Source organism: Amphiura filiformis, chromosome 16, assembly GCF_039555335.1.
Source record: "Amphiura filiformis chromosome 16, Afil_fr2py, whole genome shotgun sequence".
Taxonomy (NCBI): Eukaryota; Metazoa; Echinodermata; class Ophiuroidea; order Amphilepidida; family Amphiuridae; genus Amphiura; species Amphiura filiformis.
In genome coordinates this window covers 53,886,244-53,910,410 of record NC_092643.1, presented here as the reverse complement: position 1 = coordinate 53,910,410, position 24,167 = coordinate 53,886,244, and the positions used below count along the sequence as shown (strand labels likewise).

Below are 24,167 nucleotides of genomic sequence, written 5' to 3'. Positions count from 1 at the left end.
AGCACTGCCTGGCCACGCACTGACTGCATAACATTACGTGATAGGTGAAATTTTTTGTAAAATATGGTAAAAAACAGCTCGTGCATATTGTCCATCTCTGTTGAAAAACTGGAACCTCTGAAGTAAAATCCATCATGACCACTTGAAATAAGCTTCCAGCTAAGTCGGAAAAAACATACCATGAATGCAGGTTATTAATGTTTTTTTAATAAAATGTCAAAAGCAATCCTCATTGAAATTATTCTGATTTTTATTAATTAATTCCAGGAAACTACCTATGACCAAGCACAAAGTGAAAACACAGGAAAAAGTTCTTCAAAAAATAGTGCACCCAAAGTACCATTACAGCAGTTCCAAGGTATGGCAGATAGATGGTAGTGAATGATAAACCCATCGCACCATGGAGAGTGTACCTGACAATGTAACCGCTACAAGGATTCCAACACCATCCTCTGCAGAGTCAGAGTCAGTTGAAGCAGCTGTTCCAAAGAATGAGGATGATGAAGCTCATCAGCCACCTTCCACAACAAATGTTGAAACATCCTCTGCTACTGATTCCACATCTGCACCAGAATCCGAGTCTAAAACAAGTTTTCCTGTAAATGAAGATGACAATGATCCTCAGACAACTGCAGGGGATGCTGATGAATCATCCTCTGATACCAAAACCAATGGCAATGATGCTCTATTGCCAGCAACAGATGTCGAACCATCTTCGTTTACCTTCTCCCCATCAAGGCAACCATTATCAAGTATACCAAAAGCGGTAACTATAGAAACAAGCAGCCCAAGCTCCTCAAGAAACTCTAGCCCAATGGTTGATGATGCTACGTCATTACAAGACAAAGATGCGGTATCAGATCCGACATCTTGTAGCACTCCGGGATCAAATGACTCTGAGGAGATGGTCTCTGCTCATGGACCGACCACAAGCACTCCAGCATCAAGGCCATTGGATTTAGACCTTGAAGGGAGCATAGCTAGCCAGATAACCATGGGTAGCACACAGACTTTCCATAGTGCAGTGACCTTTTGGAGCCAGAGATTCAGGCACCTATTGTTGGGTATGAAATCATGGAACAGCGGGCCAAATTTACAGTAAGTATGATGGTGCTACAATGTACATTAATCTTAGGGATAATGACCTGTCACCTGACTCTATTCTAAATCAGTAAAATGTTTCACAATGCATACAAGGAGTAATCAGTGCATTTTTGTAGGATGAGGCACTTTTTATTTGAAGGTTCTGTGGGGGTAGACTAGAAAACTTCTAAAAAGTGATTCATATTGTTAACTTTTGTGTCATCATTAATCATATTTATTCAGCATTTTGGGTAATGAATAACAAAATTATAATTTAACGGAAATAGTACATTATGGCTTTAACCATGTGCCAATGTCTATGAGCAGTTTAAAAAAATGAGCAATTTCTAGCCCCCCTACAAACTTAATGTAGGGCCATGTAATGTATTGTTATTAGGAACATAAAAAAAGTTAGCTGCAGTTAAAAAAGCCATATAAAATTTATGTTTTGGTTCTTGACCCAGCCCACATAATTTTTTTCCTTTTAAATTTTCAAGTGCAACTTTTGATACTAAAAATTTAAAAGCTCCAGAAGGGTTTCTGACAATTTTTTAATCTGAAATTAACAAGGTAAAGTGAGAGAAACCCCACTGGTTAATTTGGCCATTTAACATGGAGTTTTCCACTTATGACTTTATGTCAAAATTACCCTGTTGACCTACAAACACAACAAATTTGGCTGATTACATTTAGGTGTAAGATGGGACATGTGTAAATATTGCAAAATTGCCGAAAAATGATGTTTAAAAAAATTTACCAATTTCAGATAGTATTCTATCATGTACATTATGGCTTTATGAACATGATTAGGACCTACAAGTGCACTATGAGTGTGACATTATGGATCCTTCAAAATCAAAAATAATTTTATTGAACAGTCCTAAGTGCTGATTTTGACCCCCCCCCTTCCAGGTTATGGTTTGAAGTGTTACCGGTTTAAACGCTAGCATTAACACCTCCAATTTAAGCTTTAGCAGAATTCTGCTCCCCCATCTGACACTGTCCAAAATTCTGGCCCCCTTCCATCAATGATTTTGAATTTTAAAAAAGGACGTCCAGAAGGAAGAACCAACTGTTCCAAAATGCAGCCCCTTGATTAAAAAACCCTGAAATCATTTTTCACACAAGTTTAGAACCTTTATTCTTCCATTGCCTTTTTTTTTAATCCCCTGATCTGTGACATTTTGGATTACAAAAAAACTAATTTTACCACTACATGTATAACAGCACTGTAGTTCACTGTCCCCTTTAAATTGATTTGATATGAAAAGTAATTAACATTATATATGTACGGTACCATAATAAATTAAAGGTAATTCACTCTTTTATATTAGAACCATATCAATGAAGAACTTGACACACATACCAAACAAATTTGATCATGAACTACATACATGTACTGGTATCAAAATAATACAATCAAGTGCAAGCTGTCCCCTAGCATGGGAATACAGTGTCTCTGAAACAGCTGCAATCCTCCATGTGTGATGAACAGCTCATATTTAAGTAATTGTTCACATCACAGATCATAAACGTTTTGAGCCGGAGTTACATATTCTATTGTGCAGATTTTATTTTTCTACTATCAATTAAAATATGACAATGGTAAATGTAGGGAATAGTGTGATTTTTTTATAATTATAATATTTTGGAAATTTGCCAAATTTGGAAGAATTATTTAATTTTTAAAATAACTTTTGAAATAGATACTGTAAATTTATTTTCGGCCTATTTAAAAAAATTTTAAATCACCAAGTGCTCATGAATATATATCCTATTCAAATTTAATCATTTCATTTTGCTATCAAGAATTCTGTAAATGGCCATTTTACTAAATAAGTGCCCACTTGAAATTGCTTTCACTTAAATTATTTACAGCCATATTGTAACATTCCCATAATAATAGATTAGTATTTCTTTTCCATTTACTGTCAGATGTGTCCCCTTTTAATTTTGTGCCGAACAACTGAGGTAAAGCAAAGAAAATTGAATTAACTACCAGTGCCAATGTCGCCAATGCGTGTCATTCTGTGGGTTGTGCTATGGTACGGTCATTTGATGTGCATGACCGTCCTGTACACAATGTACTTACTGTGTTATAAACATCGCATATGCGTTTGACTAATATTTCCATCGTATAAACCGTCTTGTTCAGACGGTAAATTTGAAATCTTGGATTTTGACAAAACTACAGCACCTAAAAGTCTTGATTTTTGCAGGGTATGTTATTTTTTTTTTTTTTATATTTCTGTGTTTTGTATGTTAGTTTACAGTAAAGAAAACAGTATTTGGATTACAGTCTACATCTGTATGTACCATACATATTGTCAGGCCTTGACAATCTGAAAAATAAATTAAAAAGTAAATAAATTAAAAAAACCAACATGAATGCATTATAAACATTCAGCAAATCTGTCTGTGCACATTAATATTCTTACACTTTTATTGAAACAAAGTTTTTCCTATACATGTAAGAAGCTAAGGAAATTCCAAGATCAATAACAAGGTTGGTTTTTGAAAATAAGGTTCTTTTTTGGAAATATGAAATAAGGTTCACCATGCACAAGTACATGTATGTCAAATCTAGTCCTTACCCTAAACTTAACTTTAACAAACCTTATTTCAAGCGAAAATTATTTTCTACATAGTGTACCTTCGACATATACATGTACATGTAGTGGGCAGACACCACAATGTTGTTGGCTGAAAATATACATTTTGTATGGTGTGTATACATATTAATGTGTACAGCTGAAACCAGACCATATAAAAGTTCAACACATATTGTATAACATGTTTGTATAACACACCAGGATAACACATTGTAAATGCATTTAATGTTGTGTACTCTGTGTGTACAATGTACTAATGTTAGTTTTCATTGTACATGTACAACACATAGATCTGTGCATGAATGGTTTGTGCCATATATTATTACATTCATTATCAAGTAGGAAAAGTTATCTGTGGTTTCTGAGTCAAGTTCCTTTACTAGATAACGTCAAGGAAAATGGTTTGCCTCATGATTGAATGAAGTGTGCAATTGTTCTGCTGACAGTGCACATTTGTCTCTGTAAAATAACTGAAATTGTCATTGGGTATGGAAGAAAATGGCAGTGTTTATAATTGAGGCTCCATTCAATAAGCCTTTTTGAAATATGGCAGGCACAAAAGGAGAGGGCGTACTTTGATTTGGGTAATCTTTGATCAGCTGAGAAGCATACAAAAGATTACCCAAACCAAAGTACGCTGTCTCCTTTTGTGCCCGCCATACTTCAAAAAGGCTAATTGCATGTAGAGCAAGAGCTGTACAAACATCCATATGGACTAACTCCCAGAACATTTCAGGCCTAAAATGTGACATTTTGCCCTCAAGTCCTTATGCTGTGTTCACTGAATATTATTCAGTTATCATTTGCTGGGTACTGCAAAGATTCACCTAAAATTGTGCACATGGGCTCATTGGCATAACTGGAATTTCCTTTAGGTGGTACAATTCTGGTTTACCCTGCACACCCTGTATTCCTACATGGTGCAATTCTGGTTTACCGTTTTAGGGTTATGGTTAGGGTTATACTTGTGCGCAGGGTATACCAGAATCATTCTGGTTTTTTTAGGCACAAACTTAAAATGTCCCAAGCTGTAAAAATCCCACTAGCAAATAGGGAATAAACCCTTAATTCTTGTTGGCATTTTCATTTGTACATGAAATTGTATCCTAAGGCAAAGGAGCCCATCATGTGTGCCATTAGGCAAATCTCTGTACATTGTATAGTGCCCACATTCTCTTTACAAAAAATGCAAAAAATCTTATTTTTGATGATTTTGACAACAAAAAATTCTGATGTAGCGACCCACTGATGGAGCATGAACACTTCATGTTTATAGCATAATATTAACTACCCTTTTGTTACTGATCAAATGCTTTTAATTAGCAACAGTTTACAGCAACACTGCAGATCATAACTAACTCATGATGTTTGAATTACTCTTCTCTCTGTGTCTCAGGTTTTTAGAATCCAAGTGCAATTTTCAGAAGTGGACAGCTGGTTTATTTTCCGCAGATATACCGACTTTGTACGACTTAATGATAGGGTAAGTACAATTTGTTTAAGTTTTTAAAGGATTGACTGCTTCATTGATGGATTAATTAATCAATCGATCATTGATCAATTAGTTGATTGCTTGATGAACTAGAGATAATTGATCAATTTGATAAGTTGATTGATAAGTGTCGCCCACGTAGTGCTTGGCATGCGAGGGGTCTCTGGTTAGAATTCCACCAGAGCAAACAACTTCTTTGTTTGTTTTCTCTCTTTATTCCTTCTTTCCCTCACAGTCGCCAAAAAGCCCTACGGGCAAATTAGGGTTTCATAATTATTTATTTTTTATTGGTTGCTTGGTAACTATTTGATTATTAGTTATCGATTGATTGGTTATGTAACTAATTGATTGGTTGGTTTATTAAAATCTGTTTTAAGGACCGTACAGTCTTTTTATTAAACATAGAATATTCGATGCAACATGTCTTAGTTATTTAATCTATTCCCATTAAATTTCCAGTAATGTTTAAGTTATAATGAATGTTTGACATGTTACATCAAATATTCTACCTCTAATACTCGGGAGTCTGTAGCGGCTAGCGGCCTTTATAACATTTTGTTGCAAGGTTACTTTCATACTTCGTTACCATCCAGTTCTGAAAGTGAATGGATACATTATATTGGCATGACAAATCTGTACATTGTGAAACAGGAAGTTTGTGAACACAGTTTCATTATTTTTAAAAATGATTTGCAAAACTGATCATGTTCATGTCTGTGTATTTTCCAGGCACTGTAATTGGGCAATTCCAGTTGAAATCCATACACCCCTGTGGAAGACATGACCTTAATCTTCCACACAGGGAGTGTAGGTTTTAAGTGGGGCTACCTGAATGGGTGATTCTATTTAAAATCTACACCCCTTGAGTGGGAGATAAAGGTCATGTCTTCCATAATTTTAATCAGGTCTTCCAGGGAGACCAGTACATTTGTATTGATGGAATTTCCTGAATAAATAACGAATAAATAAAATAAATAAAACATAGGGGGTGTATGAATTTCAATTGGAATAATCCCATTGTGATTGATGTGTGCAGTGTTGAATCCAAGAATCTCAATCCCATAGGTTTGGCATCAGAAGAAAAACTTTGCTTTCCCTAGTTAAGAAATATATAGGAAACTGGCAAAATTTTGGCATTTCATCAGTGGAAAATTTGGCTATGTATGAAAGGAAATTTATAAATAGGCCGGGAAAAAATGGGGAATTCAGGAATCTCATTCCCTGAAAATTTGGTGATCTGGAAGGAAATATGCTTTTTTTGTTATAAAGAAATAAATATATGAAATGGTGGGAAATCCTGATATGTTGGGGGAAATTGCTGGTAAATGAACATTTTTTTCCAGGCCTGCTGTCTAAATATCATGTTTGAACTCAAAAAGACAATATCACATTTGTAAGAGCCAAAATATCACATTCGTAAGAGCAAAAAATATCACTTTCATAAGAGTGAAAAAAAATATAAGTAGGCCCATTCCATGTCAACTCCAGGGATGTGCACCGCAGCACCTCTTCAATTTTTTTCTTTTTCTGTGTGGTGTTAGATAGTGATGAGAAAGTAAAATCCTGAAAATTTGAGCTTCATACTCCATTAGAGTTTTCCATTGGCATCAATTTGAAATTTAGGGGGTCAGCGTAAAAATGTATGGATAGCAAAACTAACGTTGGAGGTCCATAAATGTATAAAGGAACCCTTTAAAACTTTGAAAAGTATGTATCCTGGGGTACTTTTTGGTGTAGAATTCAAATCTGCTATCAGAAAACTTGTAACTCCTTTACTTTAAAAGATATAGGGCCCTCAAAATGCAACCGTCCAACCAGGACCAACTTTGGGGGGTCAGAACTCCAAAAGTAAAAATAATTTTAGCGTCAATTTTTGGCCAGTCAGAGCCCTTTGGTAGGACATGCACCATCAACTTCAGGTATGTTGAAGATATGTTCTTACTCTTATCCAATATTGAACATATTGAATACATTTAGCTGAGATATTACCCATGGAAAACCACTTTTTTACATTTTGGACCCCCCTGAAAACCAATGTCAGAAATTTGGTCCCATCAACTTCAGGTATGTTGAGATATGTTCTTGGACAACATTTCTGAGAGTAAAGGAGTTACAAGTTTTGATAGCAGATTTGAACACACCAAAAAGTACCCCAGGATACCTACTTTTCACAGTTTTAAACCTTTTACATTTATGGACCTCCATAACATGATTTCGCTGCAACACATTTTTACGCTGACCCCTAAATTTCAAATTGATGCCACGGGAAAACTAAATGGAGTATGAAGCTCAAATTTTCAGGATTTTACTTTCTCATCAATATCTACCACCACACAGAAAAAAAAAAAAAATTGAAGAGGTGCATGTGCACATCCCTGAGTTGACATGGAATGGGCCAGTAGGCTTCACCAATCCCCACCCACCCAGGTTTTTAAGTGTTTTCAATTAAAAAAATAAACAAAAATTTTTGACAATTTTTTGTTTTGTCATCTGCATGCCAAAGTATTTCTATTCCAAATATATATGTATCCCCATACTTTAGAATAGAAATTAGCAGTAATGAGGCTCAAAAGTTGCCATAATTCCGGAGTTAATACTAACCTTCTATGTTTCTATATGCTTTTCATTCCAGTTACGACTCATATATCCTTCATTTCGTCTTGCGCTACCTCCTAAGAGATGGTTTGGCTCCAACTTTGACCCCAATTTCCTAGAAGATCGACAACTCGGTTTGCAGGCATTCCTCAACAATATCACAGGGCATAAAGAAATAGTTCAAAGGTATTTTCTAGGATTTTTTCTAATTTTTTTTATGAGATAAAACATTTTTCAAATAAATCAAGTTTACCACTACTATACTTTGGAGTTTGGAAGTGACGTAAGTGCGTGTATGGTCATAGTATCAAATTGCGCATGGTAACCTCATTCCACAATGCACATGTATACACACATGTACAAGGATGGTTTGTTGGCATGCTTAAAAGAAATTCTGACATTCATTACCAAACTAGGTGAAACAAAGTATATTGCTAGGCCCCGGCAAAAAACGCAATTTTTTGAAGCAAAAAACAAGATCCAAAATTTTGAAAAGCGAGAAAAGCGAAAAATGGCACAAGAAGCTTTAAAAACGCCCGAAAATACGAAAATCAATGAAAATCAAAAAAAAAAAAAATCGCCTGCCCGGCCCTCTATTGATTAGATTAGGTCAGTTTAGATTGTCATGTAATTTATAAACAACTCACTGAACTGCCGACACGGCGTGAGTCAAAGAAAAAGTGACAAAAATTTGACCATGAATTATGTTTTATAGTCAAAATGTTCCACTATTTCGATAAATATAATGATATTTGGCCTAAACTTGAACTCATTTGAAATGAAATGTCAGTTTTATTGAGTAAAGTATGGCTTTTACACTCATCCATGTGCTTGCAATGCTGTTGAATTCTGCACTTTGGCGAAGTTGGAACTGCATTTTATTGGTATTCGGCGTACTTTTATGGCATAAAGCAACATTTTTATAGTAAGTGCACTGCTTGGAAACTTTCTTAAAAAGCGAGATAGTTGGTTAATAGCGAGAATCGTGGCGTGAAAAGCGAGAATGCATTTTTTGCCGGGCCTTATATATTGCTAGTGTGTACAATGATTGCACAATATTTAATAATTTGTAAATTTGACAAAATCAAAATTATTTGATATCAGAAGGACATTCCTCATATATTCAGAATGCAACTTGATGTGTCTGAAACGTGCTCTCATGTCCCACAAAAAATACTGTGCAAACATTGCTATCTGAGCCCTTAAAAGAATTGGCATTTTTTTATTGATATGTCTTCAATGCATATATTCGCTGTCATAGTGCATACCTCATACCTTTGTTACTGGTATGCACTTGGTTTGTACACCTGTCAGCAACCAATTGACTTTGTGTTGTCATCATTTTGATTGTGGTTCTGAACAAAGATAGCGGGGGTGAGTTGACCAGGCAATGATCGATTTGGACATCACACTATGACGTTGAATAGAAGAATTTTTCATGCAATCCTTTTTGTTGTCTTGAAGCTGTGCTAATAAATGTATTATTGATACTTAATATGTTTGTAATATTTACCATTTCAGTGATCCAGTACGTGAGTTTTTCTGTCTTGATGATCCACCAGGTGCTCATGATAGCTTGGAAGAAAGCAGGGTAGGTTGCATTATGCACACACGCCGACACACGCACCCCAACACCCAACATGCTAATATTACATGTATAAACACCGGCAGACAGGGCAGCAATACACCACTTAAGATTTTTCGCTGTTCAACTACATTTGCTTTACTCTGGACTCTTAAAAGTTTTAGTTATCCAAACTATACTCTATAGCTTACGTCCTCACAGCATTAACCGGTTTGACACTTTTTCGGTTTTACCGACTTATGAGGACTTGACATGACGACACACCAAGGACATTTGGACTTGTAAAATTTCATAATTTTTCAGGTCCTCGGAAATATTAGTAAGGCAAGTAGGGGTGTGTTTGTTTTGTATGTCAACTGGCACAATGACACAACTGAAAACAAGAATTTTTCTTTAAAAAAGACAAGTTCACGGATCAGGTGTATAGTAAAAAAATTCTTAAAAAGTCTGACAACCAGTCTTTATTCATAACCTATTGAATTATGTTTTAAAGATTTTTAAATAATTAAAATTATTTTTTGTAATTAATTATTGTATTTGTGTTTATTCTACCAGGCTTTGTGTGAGTCACTAGAAGAAACAGTGTACAATCTTAGGAAGGATTTAGCTACTAGAGACACTCAGCTAGCAAGAACCAAACTGGAACTGGCTGAAGCTAGACATGCGATTGCTTCACTGCTTGAACAGTAAGTTATGTTTAGGCTAGCTATTGCTGAAGAGTCCCCACCACTAAATAAAGGGTTGATGTCTCATTTAAGACAGAACATCACAATATGCTAATTAGGGTTAGGGGTCAGTGTTCGTTTCTGTCTCAAATGAGACATTTACCAAATAAAGTAACCTAACAGATGACATGAGAGCAATCAGGCCTTTTGAAGTGACAGCAGTTGCCCTGGTCAAATGAAGAAACAATATATATTCCATGAAAAATTCAGTTTTGGTGCAAATTTGTTGTAAAATTCTAGGATTTTTTGAGTTGAAATTAGCTTTTATGTGTTATTTTTGGCAACAATTTTCAGGATGTTTGTAAATTCAAATTTGGTCAATAATATAGTAATTTGGATTCGGGTCTTCAGTGCAATTGCAATCTAGCTCACAATAACTAGCTGGTCTTGTGCAATAGCTTCTTGGTCTTACGCAATATCTTGCAACAAAGACCTTAAGGGGGTACTACACCCATTGCATTTTTTGTGTGTTTGTTTGCATTTTGTGAAGAAATGAGAAGAAAAAATTGGACGAAGTGGTATGCAAAATGAAGGGGCAAATCTTCTCGTTCTATTGGTGGAATTAGTATCAAGGTAGAAGCCAAAAAGTGGTACATCTTTGATGTACCACTTTTTGGCTTTTACCTTTAAAAGCATGTAAGCGAAATTGATACTGATACCATCAATAGAACGAGAAGATTTGCCCCTTCATTTTGCATACCACTTTGTCCAATTATTTCTAATTTCTTCACAAAATGCAAAAAAAAAAATGCAAAAAAAAATGCAATGGGTGTAGTAGTTCCCCCTTAAATCTAGCCTTTGCCCAAACTTGTACACCTAGCAATGATCTTAATTCCCAGGCCTCAATTGCTCAGGTATAAACGACCCTTTAATAATCTTCAGTCAAAAAAGTGGCAACATGTCTGATCTTTTTTAATGGCAGTCTGCTGAAAGTGTGGCCTGTTTTATAACGCTATACCTGCATGCATGGCTAAATACTGGTATACTTCAATACTGCCGAAGCTCTATAGTCAAGCTATATTTAAAATTTGTTGACTTTTGATAGAGAGTAAAAAAAAAAGGAGGCTTCAATATTTTTCCTGATTTCAGGATATTTTTTGACTCTCAAAATAATCATAGGATTTCAGGATTAATTAATGTAATCACACCCTGGTAAAACTATGCTTAAAGATTCCTATTGCTACCACCCTCAGAGCTACACAGCTGCCTAGCTACTTCATTGGTACTCTTGAGTAGGTACTCTGTGTACCTGTGTGGGTACTCTAGAATACACACATTGGAAACACACACTGGTACTAGTACTGCACTGGTACTCTGGAGTAGTCACAATTAAAGTAGCTGAGCAGTATAAAAAGGGTGCCTCCAGGGTCAGCAGCAATAGCAATTTGGTTGTGTAGTTTTACATTCCCAGCTGTTTTCAAATTGCAAAGTAGCCAATCGAAGTCAAGGTATGATTATTACAAACTGAAATTTGGGTCCTGACTGTCATTTTTTTCTTCATTCTACAGAGGAGAGAAGGCAGGTATACAGTTGTCTTGTCCCGATATCAACAGCTCGTCACCCAGTATAGAGAGTGACAGTAGTGCAGCTGATTTCATGTCTCGTGTTGAAGCAGACCAGGTGAGACCGATGGAACAGCAGTTTAGACAGGAGCATAGGACACAACAGCCTACCGGTAATGTTATAAAGTAAGTACATTCAATAATCGCAGCTGTAATTTACACTTCTTGTCACTCCAGTAAGACTGGTAGCTGGAAAATTAGAAAAAAAGAGAGGACTCAAGCATTGGGGATAAACAAATTGTCTTTTCCTATATACTGTGTGAGCCTCTATTTTCCCTTGTTTTTTACCTCTGCAATGAGGATTGGTACCTTTACTGCTCATTTAGGACCTTTAATGGCTACTATTGTAAACTTGCAAGATGGGGCTAGGCTTGTGTTTATATCTAGCCATGAATCACCCTTGGTCTAAAAAAGTGGTTAAGGGGCAACCTGAGGTCCTGGGTTTGATTCCCAAGCGGGATCAATTTTCCTGCTTCCTGCTCTAAAAATCAGTTACGATAACATCAAAAAAACAACTAAACTAATAATTGCTAGAGGTGTTACCTTACCTAATTGGCAGTTTGGAATTGGTACTTGCAGATATATGGCATACCACTATTTTTGTTGTCTCTTAGTGCAGTCTGACACATTACTCACCTCTCTGTCCATCGCCCCATAGACGACATAAGTCCAAATATATGCCTATTATAGGCCTATATATGGTGAACGTATAGCAATCAAGTAAAGAGAACAAGAAATTATGGGTAATCCTTCAAGTTTCAAAGTTGATATAATGTATACGGTTCTCTAGAATGAGAAAACAGATGCGCTGATGAGAACAGTTGTGAGACTCATTCATGAATATTGAATATAAAGTAGTTTGCAGTTAGAATGCCAAAATATGGCATTGTGACAGTGGAGCTCAACTCTTAAAGTTTTGTAACTTCTTGGATGTAGATGTAGAGTGTGTACATTTAATGGGGTGGTCTCTTCAATCTGACACAAATATAAAACCTGAGGAGAGCCTGAGAGGAGGGTTGTAATATAGTTATACTCGATGTAAAGAGTGCCACAATATCACACTGTGTTTGGTGGCATCCCCATCCATTGCACCTTCAAAAAATGATAGAGATGACATCCTGGGGGGAAAGATACAATTGTCTAATAGATTCTCCTTGTGTATTTACTATTTCAGTTTATCACCAGAAAGGAGTACCGGAATCTTCAGTTCACCCAACTGCAACATTAACAATAGCACAGAATATAGCCTACATGTACATAATATTGCATCAGCACACAAGAACTTACCAGAGACTTCTGACGAGTGTTTTCCAGAACAAAACGGTCACTCTGTGGACAATGCAGATGGTCGAGCTGTACCGGCAGTGGCTAAAATTATAAGTGTAACTTAAAGGTGATTTAAAGAGTTGGTCTGATGACCAACCTAATTGCAGCATGTTTAATCCAATGGAAATGGTTCAAAAATTTTAGGACAGAGAATTAGGATTCCATAAAACCCCATGCAATATACCTCTTGCATTTTTGGCAAAGACAAAATTGAGTGATATTAATTGCTGATCAAAGAGTACCAAGGGCCTTATCAGCAAAATTGGGCTGCACTGTTGTTTTATGGAGCTCTATAGAGAATCAGACACTAAGAACAATGTGTATCACAAACATTAGGCTAGGGCTTTTGTCAGTCAGAAAATGTCAGAAGACCCTGTATTCAGAAAACCTGCTACTCAAAAAATTCTGACTGGTGGGCTTTTTTTAAGTAGCAGGTCCTCTGACCAATGGGTTTTATAGATAGTGGGTCTTCATATAGGCACATTATTTCTCCCATATGGGTGACATGAAACATTGTATATTCATTAGTAAATGGTTTACCAAAATCCATTTTACCAGATAAGCATACTTAAATTGTATTGTGCATAATCATGCAGTACAGAAAATTGGCTGCACACATGATCTGTTGATAGTTTGCAACATCATGATCATGGTGCTCCACCCACTTGGCAATTGTTAATGATGTTTGTTTGTTTGTTTAACTATGTTGGTCTGTATAAAAGGACACACGCTTAGGTTGGTGGAAAATCCATGTTCCAAACCTCTGCAGAAGGCACCAGCCAGGCTAGCTTAGCCTATAAAAAGCATGCTGGCCCTTCATAGTTAAAAGGAAGACAAAATAGCCAAAAATATATAGAGGCCTCTCCAAATTAAATAGTCAATATAACAATTTGACAAGGCAGTATTGGGATGTACCCCTGGTACAATGAATGGATAATCATTAAGACAATAAAGGAAGAGTTCTCCATATACATTTTTATTGCTTACAATATATAGCAAACCAACCAAAATGCCTTTTATAATGTAAGATTTTTTTCAACAAATTATGTTGAAATATAGATGTATTGGACTATATTTTGTAAAAAAAGTGGGTGTGTTATTTATCTTTGATGTTGGATTGGGCTGTTGACATGTTATGATCGAGGGCCTAATTTCCAGAGCCTGGTTTAACTGAAATTCATTGAAAATACTCAAATACTTGGGTAATTAATTTTTTTTTGATCATGTTATTTTTTGCGCACAAATTAATAACATATACATGTATTTATTTTGCATCTTTATCTAACTTACTGATCTTCATTTGGAGCTTGCACATACGTGTATGATTTGAACTTGATTACTATATATTGACTGCTCAGTGCCAGAAGTGTAAGTGCAGTAGCTGCCCTGTGAACATTTGCCAATTTACACACAGTATATTATACTCATCAACACATGGCAGCTACACATGGCAGCTATTGCACTTGCCCACTTCTGGCACTGAGCAGTCGATATCTGTACAATAGCCTGATCTGTATGTTATAATTTGTACTATGATTATAAGATTTGTAAAGTATGAAATCAATGTCTTCTGTACCAAGGTTTCTCCAGATAAGAAAGCATCCCTGCCATGGTCTCCATTCCGCCCTATGAATTACACAAAGAAAAGAACATGTTTTCTGAAACACGTTTCATTGGTAGCACGGTTAAGAGCTTGAAACATATATTCTAATGGTATGTGGGTCATATAATGCTTTGATGCATTATCGGCAAAGCAAATTAATACACAGAATGCCACTTAGCAGAGTTCAGACTCTATGGTCTGTATGCACAAAAGAGTTAGACCGGGTCTAAAGTTAGACCTGGTTATAAGTGGAATTTAGTTCCATCAGGAATGGTCCTTTACTCTTATTTCCTTCCCAGAGTAGCTAGCAAATTCTAAAGATTTAAATACGAAGTCCAAAAATAATACAAAATAACTTAATCAAATGTAAAGGAAATTGTCCTTTCTCCTGGTACTAAATTCTACTTAGACCAGGTCTAACTTTAGACCCAGTCTAACTCTTGTGCAAACGGACCTTTAAGTCTAATCTTTTTGTTGAACTAGCCCAGTTGAAATCTATATACCCCCTATGGTAGATATGTCCTTAATCTCCTACACAGGGGGTGTAGAATTCAAATGGAGTCACCCATTCAGGTAATCCCTTTTGAAATTTATACCCTATGTGTGGAAAATTAAGGTCATGTCTTCTGTATGGGCTGTAGGGATGATATTATGAGGGTGAAACCTTGATCATAGCCTAATAATAAGCTTGGTGGTGCAGAGCAATATTCTAACAAGATTGATATGACTTACGCTCAAAGGGTGGATCATTATTTTGTTTCAAGAAACTTTTTTGAAATGAGTTGGATTAAGTGTAAATGAAACAACAGAAAATATTGACTTTCTTGGAGGTGTAGATTAAGAGAAACAATGGAAATACAATAAGAAATGAATCTGAAAAAGAAATTTGGAATATTGCTCTGATTTCGTAGCACTATGCAATGAGGGTGCATTAATCTTGTGTGATATGAACAGTAACAGTAAATACTTTGTGCTTTACAATATATTTGATATTACTCTTTTTAATGAAGAAAGCTTAAATGTGTTTTTTAAGCAGGCTGAAGTTGCGCATTTTTATTTTCTTGAGCTTTCAAAATTATTTTAAAAACAATTTTTAAAAAGTTGTTTCTTATGGTTGACATGAAGTGCAACATTTTTGGTTTGTTTTTACTGGACTTTTAGTGTGATTCTTTTTCATTTTCTTGTTAACATTGTGTGAATGAAAGTTCATTTCATTTTTTTTCAATTAAACACAAACAAATGGGGAATTTTATTTGGCATGTGCCAACAATCGCCTTTATTCTAGAGACATATACATGTAGTATCATGCTTCGGTGCCATCGGTGGTATACCATTTTTCACCCGGGTGTGGCAGTGACATCAAGTCAAGTGACATCAGCAGTTTCGCTCGCACATCTATGCGGCGTCTTAGAGCGCATGCGTGTGTACACCAGCGATTTGAGGCTGTGCCCATAATGAAGTGCGCCCTGACGTCACTGCCACATTAGGGTGAAGAATGGTATACCATCATGTAAGCCTAGTAGAGATAGCCTAGTGTTACGACAGAGATTATACAGCTTACGGAATAAACCTGTATAGTCCCTCAATGAAGTCCTTGACAATAAGCTACTTTAGTGTAGGCTTACATGAATGATGGATAGACCCATTTTGACCTGAAAGAGATATGGTTAATCACGGGAGTAACGTATTGAAATTGTTAATTTTAAACATGTAAATCTTTTATGAACACTATTCCGACACAATGCAACAGTATAGATTAAAAAAATGCTCAGAGATTTCAGTCAAGTGTCTAATTTCCACCTCACATTCCCAGTATTATCATTTGTTTGCTCACAGGGGGCCGGAATTGAAACCAATACAGAGAAACTGCCCTTTGGACTATTTTGGTGTAAATACAGTTTTATACATGTATGTTGGTATTTCAGACCTACCTTTATTAATGCATGGGCCAGCTCTTGTCATGTCAGCCTTATATATTTAAGGAGGATAGTCTGTTATGAAACATGGATACCTATTAAAAGTGCATGCAGGTTTTAGAAATTTGAGATATTTCATCCTCAAACAGTGGCAAAATGGAGGAAATTACATTTTCTGAAATCTCTTGAGTTTCTGTGTAAGTCAAGGAGACTAGATTGAAAGAGAACATACTCAGACATGCCACATATACTGCTAATACACTATGGTAGATATGCCATATTGGGTTGTCAGGCATGATACCAAAATTGTGTACCTTTGGGTATTTACAAAGGTTTGCGCACAGAGAACTTAGTGAGAATTATCGGTACAATGCATTGCACACAGAATGCACACAAACACACACTTCAAATTGAAGTTTACCAGGTGCATGGTACACTACATAATAATGTAGAGGTACACTAATTTGCCTTCCTGAGCAACCTGCAAACATGGCAGAGTCCATTCTCTTTGGGTTTAATCTCTTTGGTTCAAAGTTTTATTGTAGTACATGTGTACACAATACTTAGTTTGTTTTAAGTAGTGCCTTGTATCCTCTCATGTATACAAATTATAGCATGGAAGTTGGTTTCCATGACTGCAAGTGAAAAAGCCTTCTGAAATTATGTAAAGAACATGGTCTATTTTTATATACACTTACCATATCAACTGCTTGGAGCACAAAAAAGCTAACTGCACTAGCTGCTTGGAGCACAAAAGCATTGTCTGCCTTACTTTAACCTTAGCAGTTAACCTTTTTGTGCACTAAGCAGCCCATGCAGTTTTGTGCTGCAAGCACTTGATATGCTTGCGCTAAAATATGGTAATGTAACTGTTTTTATTTATTTGCAATTAAATTTTTTCAGAGATAACTTTCATAGGCAAAGTTGACAGACATCAAAAATGTAACTCTTGATTTTCTTAACCCCCTGAGCACTACCTGCCGATCTAACATTACCTCTGATTGGTCAATTACATGATATCTTCACTTAAATCACCAATCAGAATAGAGCTTTGCAAATAATTCATCCCCATTTTTTTTTTTGTTGAAATTATTCTAACAATGTTGCTGATTGGGCCAATTGATAATGAAAACTTCTTTTTGGCCAATCGGCAGGTAGTTCTCATGGGGTTACATGGAGTTTGCATCTTTGTACCACTGAGCTGTACATATGCACAGCTGCTAATGGACATAGGTTTTTGTGCCGCTGAGGCTATCTAGATGCAATCACTCAAACGGCAGCTTTCCGTCTTTCTGCTGCTGAACCATTGATACAATCATTATTCCTGTTCCTTGCCAAAGATTAGAGAAAAGTATTGATTACATGTATCATAGTATTAGATTTACTTGCAATATGAAAATATGAAGTTCTTGTTAATGTTATGTTTACTAAATAGCCCTAGTTTGTTGACATGTTTTTCATCTCATATTTTTTGCACACAACCACATGCAACTTATCATAATTGTTTCCAACATAGGTACCCAGAAGGTAAAGAAGAACGTATGAGCTTGTGAAGAGTTTAAAACCCAATGCAAAATGCCCCCCCCCCAAATCCCAACTTGGTCAAGACAAACATCAAATACTCAAAACTTTTATAACTTACATTCTTAAGGGTTGACTAAGTATTGTTGGTCGATAACACCTTGATGTTTTGCAGAAGTTCAATCTACAAATCATATACTTGAAAACTTGCTTGATTTATTGTTGTTAATGAATTATGTACGTTTTACAAAGGTGATGTGGTTTCAGTCCTCTTTACAACAGAACTCAAGAACCACAGGACCTACAAAAGTATATTTGTGATATTTGAATTCTTCTACACACTCACTATGAATTGGTCAATGCAATATTTGCCAAAGCTCACTACCATTACATGATGCTGTGAACAACCAAATCACAATTGTTGAAAAAAGTCACTAATCTTAAGCCACTGAAATCAATGCTATCTCTCTGTTTTACTAAGGACAATATTTTAATTACCTAAGCAACTCATAATGTAAACTTGATAGAGAGAGTCGTTTCTAAATTGAATATTTTACAAATTTAATTTTGACTCCCAAAACATATGTCCACTTCAACATTTTGAAAGAATATAATAAGTTGTGGTTTCAAATTGCTGTTTGATTTGACTTGAAACTGTTTTCTTGTAAGTAACATAATAGAGCACCCTCACTTAAGCTGCTAGCCTTAAAAGATAATTTTGTAATCCTAGGATCTTCTTTTTATGATATTTTTCAGTAGATGTCTATGAAAAAAGCTTATTCCCAAACTTTCATTTGATTCAGATTTTGCATTTGCAAGTTATGCATAATTATGTGTATTACAATGTGTTGTAATTTAGTTACACCAAAACGAAATACAAATTTGATGATATTTTTGCTAAACAAATTAATCTGTAAGAAATTTTTTGTACATAAACATTATGTAGCCAGAGGTTTCCAGTGGTATAAAAATCTCATCTTTTTTTGTTGAAAAGTGGGCCAGGGGATGAGGCTGTGGATCACGAAATGCCCCTTGAAAGTATAGAGTTGACCTTTCTCCTTGAATGGAGCTTATAAAATGTTTGGTGTCAACATTGAAATATATGTGACCCTTTGCAGTGAAAGGTACCTTAGGGAAAACATTTTCTAATTGAATATTTAATGTTAATTTGACTGACCATAAAACACAATTTTAAAGGATACCATTGTGTTTTCAAATATGGTTTCCATTTTGAAGAAAACAATGAATTTGTTTTTATTTTCTTTATATTTTGCAATTTTTAATCACCAATATCTCAGAACTTGTTTGGCCAACTTATTGTACCTTTTGTTGAAATAGGTCATGTGTTTTTCTGGCAAAATGACTGTTTAACCCTTTAATGTTAGGGATATGGTAACACTTGCTTGAAAGGATGCCCACATTTTTCTGAAAGATATGATTTTTACATGATTGTTATGTATATTGATACTAAAATACCCTGTGAAAATAATGTGCATCAGGGTTTGCAAAAGTAAATAGCAAAATTAAGTTGTGATACACTGTACAATGCACAGTAGTTTGGGCTTAGGGTTAGCACATAAGATTAGATTCAGCATTATGATTTGTATAACACCAGGGCATGATTACAGTTAGGCCAATTTTTAGTTTTAGGAACTGAAGGTGTAAAGGGTATTTATGAATTAGTCCATGGCATTTACACTAATAAATGTCAGTGTATAGTAATGTTTTGTGTGCGTTTTTGATTGCAACAAAACAATAGCAAATTTAGGCAGTATTAAGATGTCGAGATATGGACATGGTTATATACCAAAGTTTGGGCGATTCATTAACACAGGATATCATTTTATGATTTATATGAACCAATTTGAAAGAATTTTTGTTGATATATCGACATTGGGAAATATTTATTATTCTAACATTTCGACATATGGACAAAAATTATATCGACAACAGCATTAGTGAGTTGGTGTGTAGTATCTTACTGAGTAAGCCCAAATATTGGTCCAAAATGTAGAAACTACAGGTGTTCCAGAAAAAGCGGTCCCAACAAATGTGGCAGTACCTTAAAACTCCATCTACAGGCAATATGCATCTAAGTGGGTGATTTTTGACAAAGGAGACAAAAGGCAGACACCTTCCACAAAAACAATACAATAAATTTGGCTGATGATAATACATGTTTGTACAACTGCTCAAACTCCAAATAATGTTTTGTGGAGGGTGTCTGCCTTTCAACACTTTCTTAAAAAGATACCACTAATTTGAGGCATATGTGCTTGCAGATGTGTGTTTTCAACAATCATTCAGTGCTTACATTGATGTGAAGCCACATCGATTGGCTGTTATTTGCAGAACTCATTAAATAAAACAGTTTGGATGATATAATCTCTGATGTAAAAATGGTTGCAGGATGAATTTTGCAATTTTCTGTAGACTTTAAATCGCACCATACTGGTTGATTGCACACGCTCAATGCGTCACTGAATGGAGAGTTTTTGGAGCCTTTGCATGCTTCCATATGTGTATCAGTTTGTCTCATTTTTCATAAAAATCAAGACCTGGTAGTAAAAAGGGAGTTGCGTATCTGATAGGAAATTTACAGAGAATTTCAAAAATGATATTAGCAATTTTAGTAAGTTTTACAGTTCTCGAGTTATAGGGGAAAAACTCAACTGTTTGTTTGAATGTTTCTTTTTTTTTTTGCACATGGTAATTAAAAGATGTGGTATTATGCAAACACTGGAGGACTGATTGAAACACATTTCAAGATATTGTTACATTTGTTGGGCCTAGTTGTTTTGGGACACCCTGTACTCATGTTCCTGCAACTGAAATAAAGTAGCTGATTGCATAACATTGCAGTATTTACACTATAGAATGTAATAATGTAGACAAAGTGCAATTAATAAGATTTATGGACAAGTGAACAAGTAGAAAATCAATATGGGCTATTCCTTTGGAAATTCATACGCCCCCTTTGGACAGCATGACATTCATCTGCCTCACAGGGAGTGTTGCATGACCTTAATCTTCTGAACAGGGAGTGTGAATTTCAAGTAGGTTTACCTGAATAGGTGACTCCGTTTGAAATCTATACCCTCTGTGTGGGAGATTAAGGTTATGTCTTCCATAGGGGGTGTATGGAACTCAACCAGAACAGCCCAATATAGGCAAGTTGTTATCTGTATTTTAGTTATCTCTGTTTATAATACATAAGAAGCAATCAGTTGTACAATTAATTTAAACACAAAGTTTTGATTGTTTATTTGAAAATGTCATGTTTTTAAGATGTCATGAAAGGAAATATGTTTTCTTATCGCAGGACCTTTCAAGCTAAAGAATTATAAATTTGAATACAATACCCAAATTGGTCCAATTTTGTTCAATTTTTTATAAAGCTCCACCATCAGGCACAAAATGTTATGATTTGATGCAAAGCTGAATTCCTTTTGAGGCTAAAATAGGTTAAAATTTAGGTGAAATAGTAAATATAGTTCTCCAGAAAATGGACATAAAACTATTTAGTTTGAATGTTACAAAACATGCTAGGTCCTTTTATAGGATGCAAAGACACTTTCCTTTCATGGTATAGTTTAATAACAAACCAGTTTTCACAATTTGCAATCTAGATGTTGATTGAATAGTGTAAACTAACTTTGAAAAGGCCCAAACTGGAGCCTCAAGTAGAGGTCTTCAACTTGAAACTTCCAAACCTTTATGGGAAGTCTATAGCCTATATCATATGTATGAAGCAAAATGTGACACGATCTGGTCCATGGGGGCCAAAGGAGGCATTTGTGAAAAACGAGTTACTGTAATTATTACATTATACATATAATAGGCTATCATTTACTGAAAACACCAAAGGTCCAGCACACTTGGTTCTAAAGTTATGAAGTTTTTTGATTATGTATTTTATTGTTTTTTACTCCATATTTTTCCCTTTATCTCAGTTTCAAATTTGCCGCCTTTGGCCCCCATGGACCAGATCGTGTCACAAATGAGCTGTTTGTCACTTGCAACAAAACATTATTTGTTGAATCTGTTTTGTATTTGAATGGTGCCAGCAATGCAAGAGTTAAACCTCATGAAATGCAAATCCAATTTTGAGGGAATTTTCATCATGATACTAATTATATTATATCACTCATACATAAATTCTAGATAGTCTATTTGATATTTTTACCATCAATAGACAGTTTGATAGTTCTTACTCTGGCAACAACACTTATTGGTGCACAATACGTTATAATCCATTGCGCTTAGCTAGACTCAATATGTGTTTGCCATGCACATGAAGGGTAAAGTCTGCTACATAATATGGATTGAGTATGCGTTGCCTCTTAGACTCGCCAATTTAGTTGTGGGTAAATTATAGGAAATGCAAATTACGTCGTAAGCAATACTTGGTGCTGTGCTGCACAGTGCTGGCAGATTATTTTTAGTACAAAATAGTCTTGAATTGTTATAAAATGTTATGAGTGATATAAAACAAATATTAATTAAGTTAAATTTGTGTAGTAGTAAAAATTTCATCACTCTGTGAAAGATGGATTGGTCCAATTCATTTGCCGTACTGGCTCCTGAAATAGAACAGTCCATCTTTAGCCCAGTGATTATATTTTAATCATTACACTCATAGACAGTTATATTTGTATAAACAATATTAATAATAATAATAAAACAAATGATCAAAGAATATCAGGTTTTAAAATGAAAATAGATTTGTTGGACAAAAGGTCTCATTTTGCTTATGATCAGGCCATCTTAATTTAATAGGTCATCTCAAATTAAAATATACATAAATGGTTTTAACGGGATAAATGTGTATAGTACACAGAAATGAAATACATAATTTTGCAACAACAACAAAAAAATATATAAGTTTGTTTACTGAAGTTGGCTGTGAAAAAACAAGATGCTAAAATGTATTTACAAACCTTTATTGTGGGTGCACAATTCTACTTTATTTACCGTATTAATTCCAATAAGCGCCCAGGGCGCTTAACAAAGTTATTTTGGGTGGGCGCTTATTTTTTACCTCGTTTACCCATTTTTTTTCGTAAGGGGCATTTATTAGAGACAAATTTACCTGTTTTAATGTAAAAGGGTCTACAATGTAAACTGATACAGAAAATGTATCGCAAGTTTACGCAGGACTTGTAGTCCTGCAGCTATTTCACTGTATCGACATACATTTGTATATCTGTCACTTCAACATTAATGACCAGTACCCTTTAGCAAATTGAAAATGCCCTGGATGGGCGCTTATTGGGGCATGGGCGCTTATTGGAACGAATACGGTAATTTATCAGGATTTCATAATGCCTAAAAAAATTTAGAAAAAAATCTGTTGGAAAAAGTTTGTCATTCATTTTTTGCTTGAAAATATAATTTTTTCTGGATTTCTCGAATGAAAAACAATATGTGTTAAAATTGCTCCCAACATTGAAATGTGCACAGCTTACAAGGAAAAAACCTTTAGTCTTAGTTGATGATATATGATTATAAGAGAACTCGTTTTAATGAGAAAGATAAGATTTCTCTTTCTTTAAAAAGAACCAATTTATCAGGCATGAGAATTTCAGACCTGAATTCAAGCTATTTTGTTGTCCACATTAACACATTATTATTTTTCCCGCCTGTTTTGGGGCCTTTTAAGACCGAATTCACATGCTTTTTCAGCCAGTTTTTTTTTAAATAAGCCATTCTCATGCCTGATTTATGCATGCATGGAGATATTGGTTCTTTGATGTTGACTCTTAAGTGATGTACATGTTTGGTGCACTTGGTGGCCTTACTCTTGGATTATGCACAGGAAACCAAAAGTGATCTTGACTGATTCAGTTCTTTTATGATGGTTTACACATAAATGATATTTGTAATATTTTAAGTTACATCATATAATTTGATAAGACAAGTATAAAAATGAATATAAAGCCAATCAGTCTAGTCCGCAACAAAAATATGTTTGCTGATGGAAAACTGTCAAAATAAATGCAGAGGGGTGCCAGGCAAAGGTCTATAGTTTAAGACGGAAACGGGATATGTCCACCTGTCAACAGCATATGATCAGTGATGTCAACCTTGCGCTTAAAGAGGAAGCCCCACCAGAGCAGTTCTTCTGGGGTTAACCAAACCTGCCTG

General features: G+C 35.2%; 1 protein-coding gene across 1 annotated transcript; it reads left to right on the top strand.

The window, feature by feature from the left end:
* Nucleotides 1–943: 943 nt before the first annotated feature.
* On the top strand, nt 944–13,045 carry LOC140172744 (sorting nexin-16-like). Its single transcript, XM_072195874.1, has 7 exons — nt 944–1,098; nt 5,092–5,178; nt 7,820–7,968; nt 9,304–9,373; nt 9,923–10,053; nt 11,601–11,780; nt 12,829–13,045. The coding sequence occupies exons 1-7, from the start codon at nt 1,075–1,077 to the stop codon at nt 13,043–13,045; spliced, it is 858 nt and encodes a 285-aa protein (XP_072051975.1). The 5' UTR covers nt 944–1,074.
* Nucleotides 13,046–24,167: the final 11,122 nt, after the last annotated feature.

Bases quoted from the DNA above. Each gene is read 5' to 3' on its own strand.
- LOC140172744 (XM_072195874.1), top strand. From the start codon at position 1,075: ATGGAACAGCGGGCCAAATTTACA. The intron at 7,969-9,303 runs GTATTTTCTAGG...TTACCATTTCAG, and splicing joins CATAAAGAAATAGTTCAAAG to TGATCCAGTACGTGAGTTTT. The intron at 11,781-12,828 runs GTAAGTACATTC...TTACTATTTCAG, and splicing joins CCTACCGGTAATGTTATAAA to TTTATCACCAGAAAGGAGTA.